The sequence below is a fragment of the Bos taurus genome, chromosome 16 (assembly GCF_002263795.3).
Source record: "Bos taurus isolate L1 Dominette 01449 registration number 42190680 breed Hereford chromosome 16, ARS-UCD2.0, whole genome shotgun sequence".
Lineage (NCBI taxonomy): Eukaryota > Metazoa > Chordata > Mammalia > Artiodactyla > Bovidae > Bos > Bos taurus.
In genome coordinates, this window is record NC_037343.1 from 27,714,987 (window position 1) to 27,731,781 (window position 16,795).

Here is a 16,795-nt window from a genome sequence, read left to right on the forward strand (position 1 = left end):
GCCTTATGGGAACCTCAGAATGTCAGTGTGGATTGACCCAGCACTAAGTCTATGATGATAAGACCATGGGACTTAATTAGGGTGGGAACAACACAGCTGCATCTGCTAACATCAGTCTCAGTGGGTCAGGGAAGAACCCCCAGGCCTGCTGGCGTCTCCTGTAATCTGTTCAGTTCAGTTCAGTCAGTTCAGTCGCTCAGTCATGTCCGACTCTTTTCGACCCCATGAATCGCAGCACGCCAGGCCTCCCTGTCCATCACCAACTCCCAGAGTTCACTCAGACTCACGTCCATTGAGTCAGTGATGCCATCCAGCCATCTCATCCTCTGTCGTCCCCTTCTCCTCCTGCCCCCAATCCCTCCCAGCATTGGGGTCTTTTCCAATGAGTCAACTCTTCGCATGAGGTGGCCACAGTACTGGACTTTCAGCTTCAGCATCATTCCTTCCAAAGAAATCCCAGGGCTGATCTCCTTCAGAATGGACTGGTTGGATCTCCTTGCAGTCCAAGGGACTCTCAAGAGTCTTCACCAACACCACAGTTCAAAAGTATCAATTCTTCGGCCCTCAGCCTTCTTCACAGACCAACAAAGCATTAATTCTGCCGATAAAAAATTGTCAAACTCTCCACCTGGTTCCACAAGAATGAAGTCGCTAGGCACTGCAGCTGTTGACCTTCAACACCCACTGAAAGGAGTTCAGAGTGTGGATCAGAAATGAGGCACTCTGTGCTCTATGAAAAACTGGCAGAATAGGACTTCAGATAGTTATATTTTCAGGAGAAGATTTTATGGACCCAAATTCTTGCATCTCCTCATATCTAGAAAAGCACTAAAACAATTAATGGAGACATCTGCTCCTTGTGGCTAGCATCAACTTTCTGCCAAAATGTGTGCTTGACTGCATGCAACTCCCGTCACCAAAATCACATATATACTGACCTCCTCCTACCTCATTGGGGCAGTTTCTTAGAGCCATCTGAGAGTCTGTCTCCCAGGCTATAGTCTTCATTAGGCCTTAAATAAATGTTAACTCACAGCCCTCATGTTGTACATTTTTTCGGTTGACAATTCACACGAACAATATTGCAGCACCCTCTACTCTCAGTCTGCAACACCATTTCCTTCCCACTAAAATCTCAACTCAGTGGGTGGCATATCACTCAAGTCCTTTAGAATTTGCTTCAACTGAGCTTTCCAGCCTCACCTGCCACCACCCACCAGTCATGCCAGACTCCTCACCATTCCTGAAGATCCACTCTCTTTTATGCCTCTGTTCTTTTGCCCTTTGTCATGTCATTCCTGCCCATGTCCCTTGGTCAAAATCCTACTCAGCTATTTTTCAAGGCCTGACTCAGTGTTGCCTCTATCATGAAGCCTTCCAGACCCCCATAGTCATTCAACACATACATAATGAGCATCTACCATGTGGCAGGCATGATGCTGATGTTGTGAACAAAGATGGATAAGACACAGTTCCTTCAGGGGATCATATATGTGCTGCCATAGCCCATACAGTAGATGTGCTGGGTAGTATATGAATGATATTCAATTAAAAGGCAGTTCTTTCATGACTAAATGTCCTGAGCTTCTGTACAGTTTCTGTGCAGCTACAGCTGTCCTGTAGCTACACAAACACTGAATCAACATCTCAAGAGAGGCTGTGGGGGGGTGTGGGGGTGGGGGTGGGAAGGGGATAGCCTATGACAGAGGATCATGGTTCAGTTCTAAATTTCATATTAGAGTTTTTGAATCTATAACCAGGCAGTAGTCTTGAAGGCTAGACTTTGCTGAAAGGGCTAAAGACTCACATTTGGCCCTTGCTTAATAGGAGGGAGCCAGTCTGAACCTCTGCAGATCGTGGACTTTTTTACTATGAATATAGAAGGAGCTCAGGATAAGAGGTAAGGAAATCCTCACCTCATAGAAAAAAGGAAACTCCCCTCTCCCCCACCCTGCTCCCCAGTGCCTGGGGAGGGGGGAGAGGGGAGAAATGGGGCAGCTGATATTATAACTTATAATAAAAGACATGTATCTTGCCTTTGTCCACATTTTCTGGCTCATAGCTCCTCAAACACTTGAAATTTTCTAAGCAATACAAGCAATGAGAACATTTTATGTTACAATATATACACACATACATATATGCATATTTTGCCCTCAGTTCCTGAAATGGCTTCAGAGATATAAGGATGAAATAAATGTCTTTTTATTCATTACCAGCTCCTTTATTTATTTAAAAAGTATTTATTTATTTGGCTGCCCTGGGTCTTGGTTGCAGCATGGAACATCTTTAATTGCAGCATGTGGGATCTAGTTCCCTGACCAGGCATTGAAACCCAGCCCCCGGCATTGAGAGTGTGGAGTCTTAGCCACCAGATCATCAGGGAGTCTCTACAAGCTCCTTTGAACCACAGCTGAGTTTAGATTAACAGGGTGACTTTTGGAAAGCCCTCTGGTAATCTAGGGGTAAGGGCTGGTTGGCAGGGAGCTAACCATGTGATTAGAGGGTTAGAACTTCCAATCCCACCACCTACCTTGGGGAGGGCAGAGAGGCTGGAGATTGACTTTGATCATCAGTGGCTACTGATTTAATTAACCATGCCTATGAACTATGCCTCCACAAACATCGAAAACTTCCAAGTTGGTGAACCAGAACACATTCGCGTGCACCCCACACTGTGGAGACAGAAGCTCCTGTGTTTGGGATCCTTCCAGATTCACTCTATGTATCTCTTCATCTGTTCATTCATACCCTTTAGAATCCTTTGTAGCAAACCGGTAATCTAGGAAGTTAACTGACTTCCTGGGTTCTGTGAGCCACTCTGCTAAGTCGCTTCAGTTGTGTCTGACTCTGTGTGACCCCATAGACGGCAGCCCACCAGGCTCCCCGGTCCCTGGGATTCTCCAGGCAAGAACACTGGAGTGGGTTGCCATTTCCTTCTCCAATGCAGGAAAGTGAAAAGTGAAAGTGAAGTCGCTCAGTCATGTCCGACTCAGCGACCCCATGGACTGCAGCCTACCAGGCTCCTCCATCCATGGGATTTTCCAGGCAAGAATACTGGAGTGGGGTGCCATTGCCTTCTCTCTAGACAATTAATTGAACCCAAGGAGAGGGTCATGGGAACCTCCAATTTATAGCCTATTGATCAGAAGCACAGGTAACAATTTAGACTTGCATCTAGACTTCCCCATCTGAAATGGGGAAGGCTTGTGGGACTGAGCCTTCAACATGTGGAATCTGACACTATCTTCAGGTAAATAGTGTCAGAATTGACTTGAATTATAGGACACCCAGCTAGTGTCTGCAGAAGAATGAAATGAAGGCTTAAAACTCATAACGATCATCTTAACAGCTGCAGAAAAAGCATTTGGCAGTATTCTGCAGAACTGCTTAATATGTGGAAATCCTCCCACCCTCCCTATCCCTGACCTTGCATTTGGTGATCAGAAGCGGCAGTAGCATTCAGAGTATAGTGTACAATGTATATGAAAACAGTAGGCAGAGAGGGAAGTTTACATGGGAATGATCTGGTTCTCCCAAGTGGGCTCAAGATCTGGACCTCAAACCTCTAAAGGGAATTGAGTAATTACCAGGTGATCTGGGGACTCTGGGAACATTAGAGCAAATACTCTGTCTGCTTCCCTGGGAGACTGCAAATCTCTTAGGAGCCCTGTATCTGATAACTGGTGTTTTTATAAGAAGAGAAAACAGAGAAAAACACAGGGAAGAAGGCCATGTGAAGGTCAAGGCAGAGATTGGAGTGTTGCTGCTGAAAGCCAAGGGACACTGAGATCTACTAGAAACTGGAAGGGGCATGGAAGACTCCTCCTGCAGGGACTTCGAAGGGCCATGGCCTTGATTCCAGATTTCTGGCAGTCCTAGAAAATGACTACCATGTAGAGCTGTGGAGCAGTGTGGCTTATGAGAGCAACCAAGGTGAGTGGCTTATGAGACTTGGCATTTACATGGGCCTGAGTGAGAATATAGACAGGCTGAAGGAGCCAAAGATAGAGAAGAGTCAGGGATGGGATAAAGGAGGCCGGAGAGGAGGGCCAGATACCCAGGACTTCAGCCCTAGCAGGGAGCACTGCAACCCAGAGCACTAAGAGAGGTCAGTCACAGCAGTGGACACTGGGGTAAGAAATAAGTGTCCAGAGGAGACCAGAAAGACCTCAGTAGAGGACACCAACAGGTCAGGAAGTTTCTTGCTGCACCTGGTGCCATATTGAGAAGGAATTGGGTATGTGGCTAGACTAGAGCTCCTTTGGAAAGGGGAAGAGAACTGAAAGGGAATTTGAACTTGGAAAGTGAGTGAATCTTTACCTGAAAGTAATGTTTTTAACCTAGAAGAACCTGAGGTTTTTTGTTGTTGTTGTTATTTTTTGATTGCACTATGCAGCATGCGCGATCTTCATTCCCCAACCAGGGACTGAACCCAAGCCCCCTGCAGCAGAAGCATGGAGTCTTAACCCTGGACAACCAGGGAAGCCCTGGGCCTGAGTTATCTCTTCCTGAAAAATTTAAGATTTGTGTATGTGTATTGTCACCGGGAATTGAGCGTAAGGTAAGACTACTTATAGAAAGTATATTTCTAGTTTCTGCATATGTGAGTTTTAGTGTGTAAATGTCAACTTCACTCCCACTCCACCGTACACACCTACTCCACTGTGTTTTTCTCCCCGTGTTTGTTTCCTTCCCTGAACTGTGAACTCCTTGTAGGCAGAGGTGATGTGATAAATCTTTGAATACGTGTCCCCAAGACCTAATGGTACAATATGACACAAAATATGTCCTCAGGAAACATTTGTTGAATGAATGAAAAAATTCAAAATGATTAAATGATATTTAAAAAATTTTTTCCTCAATGTGTTTTTGTCAGTTTTAGTTTTTAATTATTTTTCTAGTTTTATGGAGATGTAATTGACATTGTATTAGTTCTAGATGTATACCATCACGATTTGATATTTGTATATGCTATGAAATGATCACCACAGTAAATCTAGTTAATATCAGTCAACCTCACATTGTTATTGGAGAAGGAAATGGCAACCCACTCCAGTATTTTTGCCTGGAGAATCCCATGGATGGAGGAGCTTGGTGGGCTACAGTCCATGGGGTCGCAAAGAGTCGGACACGACTGAGCGACTTCACTTTCACTTCACATTGTTATACATTTTTTTATTATGATGAAAACTTTTAACGTATATATTGGCAAATTTTTTATATGCAGTATTGTTAATTATAGTCACCATGCTGTACACTGCATCACCAGAACAGATTTGTCTTATGACTGTAAGCTTTAACCCCTGATCACCGTCACCCATTTTTTTTTTCAAGTTTTAATGAGTGTCTAGATTTTCTTAGAGCCTTTGCATTGGAACTGTGCACTGCAAGAGTAGAAGTCTGGGGATCAAGTTCATGGTCCAGGCAGAGCCAGAAGGATGGCAGTGGCTTTAGCTGTGATGTCTGAGTGTGAGATCCATTTACGATCTCTCCACGCTCAAGAGTCATGGCTCTATGGCAACGTGTCCTATACCTGTGAATAAATCAGGAATGGAGGAGAGGAAGTTTTCTAAAACAGTACAGTTTCTGGTAATATCTTTGCTGCTACTTAAGAAGTATTTAAAACTTCCACAAGTGCAAATTAATGCAGATGTAAACAACCGTACAGACAACCAGGAATTTGACAAGCAGAGGTGTCTGCCAACATGTCCTGAGTAATTAACTAGATTTTTACACTTTCTTTATTTTGCTGGCAGCACGAGGCAACACTTACTTATTTCTTAGCTCTGACTCGATGCTGCTGATTCTGAGTGTTGAAAGATTTTGAATTTTATTGGCCAGATTCTCAGGTTGTGGAACTTACTGTGAGAGTAAAGGCTGATTCTAGAAACTTCTGTTCTCGATTCTGAAGCTGGTTTAGCATTAAGCCCTGGGCCAAGCCACTAGCTTCTTCCTGATCCTTTTTTTTTTGCGCGGTGGGGAGGGGGGGCATTTTACATGGGATCATTCTGTGTATCAGTTTTCCAAATCTCTGTGAGAATTGATTAAAAAGGCTGAGCTCTGGTGATGAAAGTGGCTGAGTGAGCACAATCATTGCTGTTCAGAAACCTTGAAAATGCCCAAACTTCCTTTTCTGAGTTTGGATCTGCTTTTGCCTCACCTTTGCCTGGACATTAGAACAATGGAATAATTCTCAGGGACGGAAACTCAGTGCATTGTTCTTCACAGGCTCTGCCACAGAGGGTCACTGAATTCCTAGCATCTCTGTGCTCACATCTTGTTCAGGGGCACTTTGAAGGTATAACAGATCTCGTTATTATAAGTCTACATTCTGAATCAAAATAACGGTTTAGTCTCCTTAGAGGAGATGGGGTTAAATGAAAACGAGTTATATACCTTTCAATGTGCAGGCAAAAGTGATTTTTGTCCCATAAACTGCAGGCTGCCCCCTTTTCGAAGCTGACTCTTGGAGAGTTTGGCCAGGATTGCTTTTTGGATTTTTTTTTTTTTTGCCAACAGTTGGACACATATCTCTGATGGCTGCTCTATAACTTAAAGTGATATTCTACCCCAAACTCAAGTTATCTCAGGGAGGAGAGAAGATTTTTAACCCAGAATACACACACAGCTGCCCAGCCCCAGGGAAGGACTCCTTGGCCTGCGTTAGAGAGCTGCTGAGGCCAGCGCAGCAGGCAGGGATTAAAAGCGGTCAACACACAGTTTGGGAAAAAGAAACTAGAGACAGAATTAAAGTTTTAAAGATGGGAACAGGCAACTCAAGACCTCTTGGATCAAGAGCCCTGTTCCTCGGAGCCACATGACTTTTACTTAGTGTCTTGGCATGCAGAAAGTGCATCTGCTGTGCTATGATAAAATCAGCCTCCTGTGTCCCTGGTCATGTCTCCCATTTTATTGGTTACTTTGAACTATCTTTGTTATTTTCTTGTTCAAGGGGTGTCACCCAGTTAGAGGTCATAGACCCGCATAGGCTTTGGGAAAACATCTTGGTGTGTGCACAAGCAGCTTTCTGAACTTGCGCTGATCCGGCATTCCAAGGTCCACACTGTTTTTCCTTAGCTTAGCAGGGCACAATGACCCCAACTAATCAACCCGATGTACTTTTGTTTAGATTATACTGTATTGGTGTATTTTGCTTTTATTCTTTTCCCATGGTGTGTTTTTTCACGGCTTAGCCAAAGCAACAGGTGGCTGATTATTAACCCCTGCAGGGAGCTCCGTGGGGTATTTCTTTGAGTCTCTTCCCATCTCACCTCCACACCTCAGTGTGGCACGGGGGTGGACAGGAGTTGAGGAGTGGTTTCAGGCAACTCCAAATGGAGGATTGCCAGTGGAATCTTATTCTTTTGCTTGGAGGTTTGAGAATTACCAGTATATCAGCATATTTACTTTTAAATGCCAACACAGTACTTGGCAGATGGTAGACCATGAATAAATGTTTGTTAAACAAATGGGAAAATAATGAAAGCCTAAATACTACAATTGGCCATTTGAAAGATTTTGAGGTTACCTGTTCTTTGGGGTTGTTTTACCTCTATAACTTCCTCCCCTCTCCAGGTAACTGCTTCCATCTTTTAAACAATTAAAAAAAATTTATCTTTTGGCTGCACCAAATGGCATATAGGATCTTAGTTTCCTGACTAGGGATTGAACCTGTTGCCCGCTGCATTGGAAGTGCAAAGTCTTAACCACTGGACCATCAGGGGAGTCCTGTCCATTTTAATCTTCAACGTGAGGGTGTACTTATGCCACAGAGTCTTCCTTTCCATGGCTTTGGCTCTTCCCTTCCATCTCTCCTCCCAGGTGGTAGGTACTGGCTGAATTTGTGATGGCAGTTTTCAGAGCCTCTGGGGACTTCTGAGGCTTCATTTATGCCTTACATTTCCCCGTAACATTTACAGGGGTCTTGTGCAGAAACAGCACCTCTTCTAGAGTTGTTTGTACAGAAACATGATGTGGGAGGCACTTGGAAAAGGTAGACTCTAACTTCTCTTGAACTTGTTTTTATTTAATCCAGCTTGGCACTCAAGGCCACCAAACCTACTTTTCTAATTAGGCTTCCCCCCTAAATCCTCTATTAATAAACTCACAGCCAAGCTAATCTGCTCAGTGACTAATGAAATAGCACACAGGTTGGCATCCTCCACTCCATCACCTCCATAAATCCCGCCTCCCTGCTCTTCCAGGTGTGGCTAAAGGATCAACTCTCCACCTAGCTTCCCCTCTCTCCCAGCCACCACCCTCTTTGAGCTGTGAAGTCATTTAGGACCTGCACTAATCTGAGGCAGTTAGTCCAGGCCTTTTTTTGAAGTGCAAGGTTTGAAAACCAGCTCTGTGCTCAGGTTGCCTGGGTTTGAATCCCAGCTCTTCCACTTACTAGCTGCCTGTTGTTAGTAAAGTTACTTAACTTCTCTGTACCTCTGGGCCTTCCAGATGGCATATGGGAGGAGATTGGTCTCACTGGGGCAGATGGGTTTCTTCGAGGCCTGTTCCAGAGGATCAGCAGAGACCATAGGCTAATCAGGTCTAACTGTCTTGGCATCTGCTCCCTGCCCTGCACACCAGGACATGAAGGTTGGCACAGTCCCAGCTGGAGCCCTTCTGTTTGTGAGGCTCCCTGGCCCTGAACTGTACAACAGCCCATTTTCACTCTCAGAGGCTGAGCTGCCAGGTTTCCTCAATCTCTATCCAGGAGGTCCACATCCCTCGGCCTCTACCTCTGAGGCTTAGTGAGTGGGCTTTAGAGTCAGAGCTGGACATGGATCCTAGCAGACCCTGCTGTCTGCTGTGTGACCTTAGGTAAGGGCCTGACCTCTTTGAGGCTCAGTTTTCTCATTGATAACATGGAGACGATAAATACCCACATCACAGAGTGTGGGAATGAGAGGAGAGAGTGCATGGCAAGTACTTGCTCAGGATCTGGCACCCCTCTTTTTTGAATTTCCTTCCCTTTTAGTCACCACAGAGAACTGAGCTCCCTGTACTATACAGTAGGTTCTCATTAGTTATCTATTTTGTGCATCAGTTCAGTTCAGTTCAGTTCAGTTGCTCAGTTGTGACCTCATGAATTGCAGCACGCCAGGCCTCCCTGTCCATCACCAACTCCTGGAGTTCACTCAGACTCACGTCCATTGAGTCAGTGATGCCATCCAGCCATCTCATCCTCTGTCGTCCCCTTCTCCTCCTGCCCCCAGTCCCTCCCAGCATTAGAGTCTTTTCCAATGTGTCAACTCTTTGCATAAGGTGGCCAAAGTACTGGAGTTTCAGCTTTAGCATCATTCCTTCCAAAGAACACCCAGGACTGGTGTATATATGTCAATCCCCATCTCCCAATTCATCCCACTCCTCCAGCATTGATTATTAATAACCACTATTTATCAATACATTCACAGAATATCAGATATCAGAATATTTTCAAAGAATATCAGTACTTTCACAGAACACATAAACAGTTGCTATTGTTATCTGGTGGGGTCATTGTCACATGTGGTGCTCATTCAGATGACACTTCAAGGACTTGTTTTGTCCAAAAGTGAAAGAACTTCATTCCAAGTATGTGCATGATGGTGTGTGCATGTATGTTTACAAACACTCTGATCTTTGTAATGGTTTCAGATATCCTTTATAAGAATCAACAAAATGGAATAAGTGACTCACAGCTTTAATCAATAAAAATGAAAGTGTCAGTAGAGCACAGAGGTGTGGAAAGTTTCAAGAAGAGACAGGACTCTCAGAGCACAGTGAAGAAAGGAAATCATGACAGTGATATTCAGACTTCATAAAATTAGGTCTAACATTAATCTTGTGAGTTACAGACTCATTAGCTGTGGGGCTAAACTTAGTAGCCTCAGATTTTCTGCAGAACGCCTGAAATTGTTATTAAAGACAGCACACCCGCTCACAGCAGGTGGGAAGCATGGGAAGATATTTCACATCTGATGGAAACACTCAGGCCCTCAAATCTATCTGAATTAGCAAATGGAAAAACAGGAATGGCAACACATAGTTTCCATGTTAGTAGTAACGCTGGCCCTGTCTGGAGGCATCCACTTTTGTGCTTTACGAGGATAAAGGCAGACTCCAGCATGTACCATTAACCGCCTCCTGAAATCTCCTCAGTTTCTGAGTAAGACAATTTCCCCTGACACCACAGCTGCCTCTTAAGCAGTATTGTTAAAATAGGTGTTGTATCTCCAGGTGTGAAAGGAGCCAGGGCCAAGAACAGAATGGGGTGTTTCTGACAAAGGCTCATTGTTTGCAATCTGTTTACAGTGCCTGTTTAACAGAGCTAATAATAGCAAAATCACAATTTCCACAGAAGGCTGCGTTGGCAGGAAGATGACATTTCGGTGAGTTCAGAACATGAGCTGGAAGCTGCTTCCCATTCCTCTCCCTCCCTAACCCAAGGACTCTCTGGAACCAGTTCTGTGGTTTCCCAGTCCCCCTGGTCCTCCCTGGTCCCCCTCTGTCCTTCTCCCCACCATTTTGGCGAAAATGTGGCTTCTGTGAAAGGCTGGCTCCTGTCTGCACAGGCGAAGCTGGCTTATACCTGGCGTTCTTGTCAGAATTGAAACACATCTGCAGGGCGTGATGAGATAAATTAATTTGCCTAAAGTCACATAGCTTCAAAGTGGAAATTGAAGCTCAAAGCTTCCTGGCTAGTTTGTTGTCTGATTCAATTCAGTGAAAAATACTCCTGTTGAACATGTTCTATGTCCAAAGCCTCGTGCTAGGTGTCTCTATAAGTATTTGCAGTTCTCTGTTAGGGTTCTTATCAAAGTCATAGATGGCTCTGTTCGTCTCTGTTAGATTCTTACGGGCATTGATTGTGCAATGTTTTGGGGGACAATTGGACTGGTAAGTGCTCTTAGGTAAATAAGTAGGAAATAGACTCGATCCATCTGCATGTCATCAGTGGGCAGACTTAAGTCAACTACTCGACTCGTGACAGTGGTACTTGCATCAGTCCATCCACCCATCTATCCATCCACACACATACACATCCCTTTCTTGAATCCTTACTAGACATCTATTATACGCCAGACACTGGGAGGGATAATGGTGATTCAAAGAAGAAAGTCTGTGAATCTTTGACATAGAGAAAATCTTTATGGCAAAGATGTCCCAGTTTATAGAGGGAGATAGATATTCAACATGTAAAGAGTTGAATTAAACAATATATATATATATATATATATATATATATATAACTCATATGTACGTGTTAGTCACTCAGTTGTGTCCAACTCTTTGTGACACCATGGACTGTAGCCCATGAGGCTCCTGTATCCATGGACTTTTCTGGGCAAGAATACTGGAGTAGTTTGCCATTCCCTTCTGCAGGGGATCTTCCTGACCCTGGATCAAACCCAGGTCTCTTGCATTGCAGGCGATCCTTTACCACTGAGCCACCAGAGAAGCCCCTAAAACTCATATATATATATAACTCATATATATTATTATATAACAATATATATGTAACTCAATCCCTTTGCTGTACAGCAGAAACTAATGTGACATTGTCAATAAATTATACTTCAATAAAATAAAATTTTAAAAATTGAATTATAAGACAGTGTGGTTCAGTTCAGTTCAGCTCAGTTGCTCAGTCATGTCTGACTGTTTGTGACCCCATGGACTGCAGCATGCCAGGCTTCCCTGCTCATCACCAACTTCCAGAGTTTACTCAAACTCATGTCCATTGAGTCAGTGATGCCATCCATCCATCTCATCCTCTGTCATCCCCTTCTCCTCCTGCCTTCAATCTTTCCCAGCATCAGGGTCTTTTCAAATGAGTCAGTTCTTCACATCAGGTGGCCAAAGTATTGGAGTTTCAGCTTCAGCATCAGTCCTTCCAATGAATATTCGGCACTGATTTCCTTTAGGATGGACTAGTTGGATCTCCTTGCTGCCCAAGGGACTCTCAAGCATCTTCTCTAACACCATGGTTCAAAAGCATCAATTCTTATGCATTCAGCTTTCTTTATAGTCCAACTCTCACATTCATACACGACTACTGGAAAAACCATAGCTTTGACTAGATGGACCTTTGTTGGCAAAGTAATGTCTCTGCTTTTTAATATGCTGTCAAGGTTGGTCATAACTTTTCTTCCAAGGAGCAAGCATCTTTTAATTTCATGGCTGCAGTCACCATCTGCAGTGATTTTGGAGCCCAATAAAGTCTATCACTGTTTCCATTATTTTTCCATCTATTTGCCATGAAGTGATGGAACCAGATGCCATGATCTTAGTTTTCTGAATGTTGAGTTTTAAGCCTACATTTTCATTCTCCTCTTTCACTTTCATCAAGAGGCTATTTAGTTCTTCTTTGCTTTCTGCCATAAGTGTGGTTTCATCTGCCTATCTGTGGTTATTGATATTTCTCCCAGCAATCTTGATTCCAGCTTATGCTTCATCCAGCCAAGCATTTTGCATGATGTATGCTGCATAGAAGTTAAAAAAGCAGGGTAACAATATACAGCCTTGACGTACTCCTTTCCCAATTTGGAACCAGTCTGTTGTTCCATGTCCAGTTCTAACTGTTGCTTCTTGAACTGCATACAGATTTCTCAGGAGGCGGGTTAGGTGGTCTGGTATTCCCATCTCTTGAAGAATTTTCCAGTTTGTTGTGATCCACACAGTCAAAGGCTTTGGCATAGTCAATAAAGCAGAAGTAGATGTTTTTCTGGAACCCTCTTGCTTTTTCTATGATCCAACGGATGTTGACAATTTCATCTCTGGTTCCTCTGCCTTTTCTAAAACCAGCTTGAACATCTGGAAGTTCAAGGTTCATGTACTGTTGAAGCCTGACTTAGAGAATTTTGAGCATCACTTTGCTAGCGTGTGAGATGAGTGCAATTGTGCTGTAGTTTGAACATTCTTTGGCATTGCCTTTCTTTGGGATTGGAATGAAAACTGACCTTTTCCAGTTCTGTGGCCACTGCTGAGTTTTCCAAATTGTACTTATATGAAGTATCTAGACTAATCAGATTCATAGAGACAGAAAGTAGAATGGTGGTTGTCAGGGCTGGGGCAAGGAGAATGGGGTCTTACTGTTCACTGGGGGTGGAGTTTCAGTGTGGGAAGTTAAAACAATTTCTGGAGATGAATAGTGGTGATGGTTGTATACAATGTGAATGTACTCAGTATCACAGAACCAAATGCTGAAAGATGGTTAAAGTGGTGGATCTTATATATGTTTTAAAAACAACAACATCCTTTACACAAACAGGGTGGTAAGTATTCTGATGTCTGAGGACAACTGAGCCCTGGAGCCCAAGCCTGGCCCAGACCTCAGAGCCTTGTGTCTCTGCTTGTGGAATGGGGCTTGGGTGGCCGTGGGAATCAGAGCAAATGCAGGTATAAGATCTGGAGGTGTATCTTACCTAAGCTATAAGGGAGTTTGCTTCATTACACACTTCTTTCTAGAAGCCATGAGTTCTATCTACAGTGGACACCAAATTAAAAAGGCCACTTAGTGGATAAAGGGACATTTGCAATGGTCTATCACTACAACACAAACAACCCCCAAACTTAGTTACTTAAAACAATAACCACTCTTTCTTTGCTCATGGCTCAGCCCTGGGCTAGGCTCAGCTGGGTGTTGTCTCTGCTGTATGTGGTGCTGGATGCAGTTAACCCATAGGTCTGGGGTTGGAAGAGTCAAGTTGGCCTCCCCAAAAGTATGGGGAGAAGTGGGGACTGGCTAGGCCTCTCTGTTATCATGAAATCATATACTTAATAATTCAGATTGATTTTTTATTACTTTCAATCCATGGAGCTTTGCAAACATCATTTGGCAGAATGACACCATTTAATAAATAGAAACAACTTAAAAATTCATTACACTGCTGACTCTTGTCATCCCTCACTTTACATAATTTACCTAGATGTTTGAACAGCCTTCTTAGAATTTATAATTTGTTTTGTTTCAAGTGGTATATGATATTTCTTTGTTTCTCTAAAGCTTCCTTTATTTATCCTTAAAGGCTTTATTACTTTTATTAATTATAGAATTAAATCGATTTAACAGAAACACATTTCTTATAAAGTCATGGAAAGTGTGACTATCACTATTAGAATATGGTTTATTAAGGCTAATTCTCTAATTTTTTTCTACATGTTTACTTTCCTTTTACAAGATACATCAAATGAATATAAACATTTTAAATTCTGTGGGGGTGGGATCAAGATGGCAGAGTAGAAAGATCCTACGCTTGTCTCCTCCCATGGACACAGCAAAACTACAACTACATATAGAAGAGTTTTCCAACACAATGTTCCAAAGTCTGAGATGCAGCAAAAGCAGTTCTAAGATGTAAGGTTATAGTGGTACAGGTCGAACTTAGGAAACAAACAAAAAATCTCAAGAAAATTATCCCTATACCTAAAGGAACTAGAAAAAGGTAATCAAACAAAGCCCACAGTTAGTAGAAAGAAGGAAATAATAAAGATCAGAACGGAAAAAAATGAAATAGAGATTAGGTGGTCAAGAAGTACAAACTTCCATTTATAAGATAAATAAGTACTAAGGATAAATCAGTACCAAGTACTTTACATCCTTCATTACATCATCCAGGGGTAATTGAATACAATGACTTAGTGTCAAATTAAAAACATTTAGAAATATTTCTAAAAGTTTGACTGAAATAGGGACTTTCCCCTAACCTACAGGCACTAGTACTGTCTGAACAAAATGTTTCCATGAAACTATGTCTTATTGACACTGTTTTTCTTAAACATCGGCAATAAAGTTTGGTTATTATTTTAAATATTATTCTAACTCCACAAGATCAACAAAATTTTAAATTTCTTGTTTTAAAATAAATTTTGATATGCTTTTATATGAAACAGTTGAAGGTTCATAGAAAGTGCATGTTTTACTTTTTTGATTTATAACTTTTAAAATAAGCTGTTTTCTCATTTCAGTCGGTATATGTTTTCCAATAAGTGGGAACATAAATCTAGAATGTAATGTATTCTTATATAGATACTGTTCTTTTTAAAATGACTGTTGAATATTTCATGCTGGGAAATGCTTGATTATGCTCAAGCACATGCTGGCTAGTGTTAATCTTTTTTTAAAACATGTATATTTATGTGTTTACTTGGCTGCGTCCTGTGGGATCTTTCGTTGCCTCACAGACTCTAGTTGTGGCACACAGGCTCCAGAGTGTGGAGGCTCAGAAGTTGCGGCGTGCAGGTTTAGCTCCTCCGTGGCATGTGGGATCTTAGTTTCCTGACCAGGGATTAAACCCCTATCCCCTGCACTGCAAGGCAGATTCTTAACCACTGGACCACCAGGGAAGTCCCTAGTTAATCTTTTAAAAGGTACTTCCTGAATATTTTAAATCATTTAATCAATATTTTAATTTTGAAGATACTGTTCTTTCAAATATGTTATAGCGTGAAACTGATCTTTTGATTATTTCATTGATAATTACAATTCTTTTTATTGAACCTCAAGCTTTGGCAAAACGTGATTGCCACTCTTTTGAATATCTAAATCTTTTAACAGTCAACTCAGAGCACCATTTGCATCCTATATTTATTTTCCTAGCACTGATGAGACACTCATATTTTGAAACAATCTATTTTGCATTAAAGAAATAAAAAGTATTATGTGAACTTGTACCAATTCTTGCACAGTATAAAAATGTTCAGGTCATTTTGAAATCTACACAGTAGGTATTCTAGGCTACATTTCTTTATTAATATTGTTTATTCTTTGCAGACTCAGAAGATTGAGTTGTATGATATTTAAATGGAACATTAATGAATGTATCCATTCTTGGTCCTCTTTTTTGTTCTGAGAGTTTTAAAAGATATTTATTGATAAATTCTTGAGTTTATAAATATTGAAACACTACATTTACCACTTACACAAACATTACTATGCACAAATATGACTGAAGTAGCAACTAATTAGAATCTGTGGCAACCACATGATTCCAGTATAGTGATAAACAGGGATGTCACCTGCATGGTGTGCTTTGTGATAAATAAGCATCTGAGAGTCCTGTTTATCAGTGGTCCTTGTGACATCCTATGACAATTGACCCAAATGAATGAGTTTAGTTTAGAATCTTTAATTATTTATTAATTTTACTGTTTGCTGCAGTAACTGTCATTGTACTTACCAACTGGAACAGAAATCTTTCAAGAGTATCACAATCACTACAGTTATACCAGTGAATATTGGCCAAATAAGTTGCAAAGTGGAAAGTAGAAGGTCTTTGAAGTCAAGTCAAGGGTTCTTCCTGATTTGGGAGAGATTCTGCGAGATGTCCCTGAGGAGAAAAGATGAGAGAGGAGAGAGAATGGCTTTGGCAGTAGCAAGAAGGAAGCAGGAAGCAATGTCCTGCAGACAGTGAAGAGGCAGAAGTGCGTGTTCTGGAGGAGAGGAGACCCATACAGTGCTCATGCCAGCAACTCATGGAAGCGGCGGGACCTTAGAGACATGGCAGTGTGGTGCCCAGGGAGGCTGGAAAAGCCAAGCAGAGGAGCTCCCAGACACACCACCTAGGAAGAACAGAAGGCCAGAGGTGAAAGAACCCATGACCAGTTCAGTTAGGATGTCTCAGCAGGAACCAGTTGGGCTGATGACCAAAGCCCGGTGCTTTGATGCTACGTAAGCCCCGCAGAAGCTCTATCCAAACTCGTGCGGGAACCCCACTGAAGGCTGATGGTGAATTTCCTACTAGTCCTACAAGCTAGACAGGAAGTCCAATTGGATTTAAATTATTTTAAGGAAAACGAAGAAGTGATTCATCTA

At 42.3% G+C, this 16,795-nt stretch overlaps 1 protein-coding gene across 23 annotated transcripts in view; it reads left to right on the forward strand.

The window, feature by feature from the left end:
* The first annotated feature begins 3,436 nt into the window (after window positions 1-3,436).
* CNIH3 (cornichon family AMPA receptor auxiliary protein 3) overlaps window positions 3,437-16,795 on the forward strand; it is a 157,373-nt gene continuing 144,014 nt past the window's right edge. For 5 of the 23 annotated variants that reach the window (XM_059875516.1, XM_059875505.1, XM_059875506.1 and 2 more), the window contains exon 1: window positions 3,451-3,936. Coding sequence is in view for 10 of the 23 variants with exons in the window: in XM_059875521.1 (XP_059731504.1) it covers window positions 3,922-3,936 (15 nt within the window). In the remaining 13 variants the exon portion in view is untranslated. The other 18 variants (XM_059875510.1, XM_059875519.1, XM_059875522.1 and 15 more) reach the window with 14 other exon arrangements.